Raw genomic sequence first — 2,540 nt, forward strand, 5'->3', positions numbered from 1 at the left:
ACCACTCATGCGCACACACAAAGGGACTAAATGTAATAAAATTAGTATAAAATACGTATTCAAGTGAGTTTTCTTGATCTTACTGACTGCATTCTCCCTGAAGGCAGGTAGCTTGCCTTGCTCCTCATCAAGAATTCAGGCAGAAAAGCTCCTTAACTCAGAGCCCTGTCAGCGCCGCTCCTCCAGATGGCGCTAGGAAGTTCCGCCCACTGGAAAGGACCCGGATGGGCGGGGTTTCTCAACTGCGCGCGCAGCTCGCCTCACTCGCTTGTGCTCTGGGAAGGAGAAGGGTGTGTTTCCGCTTGCTGCTCCGCCATGGCTCGCGGTCCCAAGAAACACCTGAAGCGTGTGGCGGCCCCGCGTCACTGGATGCTGGACAAACTGACCGGCGTGTTCGCGCCCCGGCCGTCTGCCGGCCCGCACCGCCTGCGGGAGTGCCTGCCGCTCGCCATCTTCCTGAGGAACAGGCTCAAATACGCTCTGACGGGCGATGAGGTGAAGAAGATCTGCATGCAGCGCCTCATTAAGGTCGACGGCAAGGTCAGAACCGATGTGGCCTACCCAGCTGGCTTCATGGATGTCATCAGCATCGACAAGAGCGGTGAGAACTTCCGCCTGGTCTACGACACCAAGGGCCGCTTCGCGGTGCACCGCATCACGCCGGAGGAGGCCAAGTACAAGCTGTGCAAGGTGAGGAAGGTCTTCGTGGGTACCAAGGGCATCCCGCACCTCGTGACTCACGACGCGCGAACCATCCGCTACCCTGACCCGCTCATCAAGGTCAACGACACCGTGCAGATCTCGCTAGACAGCGGCAAAATCACCGATGCCATCAAGTTTGATACCGGCAACCTGTGCATGGTAACCGGAGGCGCCAACCTGGGCCGCATCGGCATCATCACCAACCGCGAGCGCCATCCTGGCTCCTTTGACGTGGTCCATGTGAAAGATGCCAACGGCAATGGCTTCGCCACCCGCCTCTCCAACATCTTCGTGATCGGGAAGGGCAACAAGCCGTGGATCTCCCTTCCTCGAGGAAAAGGAATCCGCCTCACCATCGCCGAAGAGAGAGACAAGAGGCTGGCGGCCAAGCAGAGCGGGTGAAGTGGACTCTGAGGGACATTGGGGGGAAGGGGCGTTTAAATTTGTTTATACTTCAAGTTAAGCAGCGTGTTGAATTAAAAAAGCAAGTTTCTTTCTGGTTGCCTATGTTTCTTCCCGTGCCATACTGTACCATAATGGGGGAACCACCCAGACGTTTGTTCACCTCATTTTTAAAAGAGATGGGTACGTTCAAGGTTTGGTTAGTTAACCTTGCCGATAACTGAACCAGTGGAACTTCATTGTTTCTTTTAATGTGCTAGGTTTAGGATTCAATATCCATAGGTCAATGAAATTAGTAAAAAACTTAAGTCTTAGACGTCAGCTTCTCCCGTTCTCAGGAGAAGAAGAGGAGGAGATGGGTGGGGGAAGCTTGGAGAAGAGGGGAATGATATTGGGATGCAAAGTAATTATTAAATAAATATAAAAGTAAATAAAAGCCTCTTTAACATCCAAAAACTTAAAGTTATGAGGTATTAAAAATGGGATTGCTGTTCTAACTCCCAGGAAAGTAATTTAACAAAAATGCTGAAACATCACATCTAATTTAGAAAATTGTAGTTCATTACCAGGGTATTTCTGTAAAACAAAACGTAACTATAGTTTTCTCTTTTAGAAGTAGCAGATTAAACACAACAAAACACTAAAGCAAGAGTTGAAAAAAAAAAAACCAGTAAGAAAGGATTCAGTTGCTTTATAGTGCAGCTTATAAGCAAAAGTGAAAATAGTTTTGTTTTTTTCAAGACATGGCTTGGTGTACCTTCCTGTCTTGGACTTTGCTTTGCAGACTAGGCTGGCCTTGAACTCAGAAAGATCATCCTGCCTCTGCCTCTCAAAAGTGCTGGGATTTTAGGTGTATGCTGCCACCACCTGGCAGATTTACTGGCATTTTAATGTCAACGAGTCAGAAAAGTTAAATAATAGCTTAACAGTTTTGCCTTTTTGCTGCCAAAAGACATCTTCCAGAACAGTTTTACTAGTATTGAGTAGAGAAGGAATACTTGAGTTTCAGATGTTTGTGAACTCCTGGTTAAAGGTAAGGTTTTTTTGTTGTCATCTTTCATTTTAGAGGATTTTTAGTGAATACTGTACACAACCAAGGATGCAGGTGCCCCCAGAGGCCAGACGTTGGTAGATCCTTCTGAACCTGGGGTAAAAAGCATTTGTGACTTACCTGATCTGTGAACGCTTAGAACAAACTTGGGACCACTGCAAAGAACGGCATGTTAACCACTGTGCCCCAAAGATAAGGATTTCATTTGCAGAAAGATGGCTTTTGCTTTTTAATTCTACATGAGAGTCCCTTTAAATGAACTGGAATCTCATTAATTTGCTAATGTCCAAACCAAGATCATTGGTTAATGTTTCAAGATACACTGATCAGCTTTAGTGTGGGCTGCAGGTACAGCTGGGTGGTGGAGTGCCTTAGCACACACAAT

At 47.2% G+C, this 2,540-nt stretch overlaps 1 protein-coding gene across 1 annotated transcript; it reads left to right on the forward strand.

The window, feature by feature from the left end:
* The first annotated feature begins 253 nt into the window (after nucleotides 1-253).
* LOC116903107 (40S ribosomal protein S4, X isoform-like) lies at nucleotides 254-1,200 on the forward strand. Its single transcript, XM_032905432.1, has one exon. The coding sequence runs from the start codon at nucleotides 316-318 to the stop codon at nucleotides 1,102-1,104; it is 789 nt and encodes a 262-aa protein (XP_032761323.1). The 5' UTR covers nucleotides 254-315; the 3' UTR covers nucleotides 1,105-1,200.
* Nucleotides 1,201-2,540: the final 1,340 nt, after the last annotated feature.

This window comes from Rattus rattus, chromosome 6 (assembly GCF_011064425.1).
Source record: "Rattus rattus isolate New Zealand chromosome 6, Rrattus_CSIRO_v1, whole genome shotgun sequence".
Lineage (NCBI taxonomy): Eukaryota > Metazoa > Chordata > Mammalia > Rodentia > Muridae > Rattus > Rattus rattus.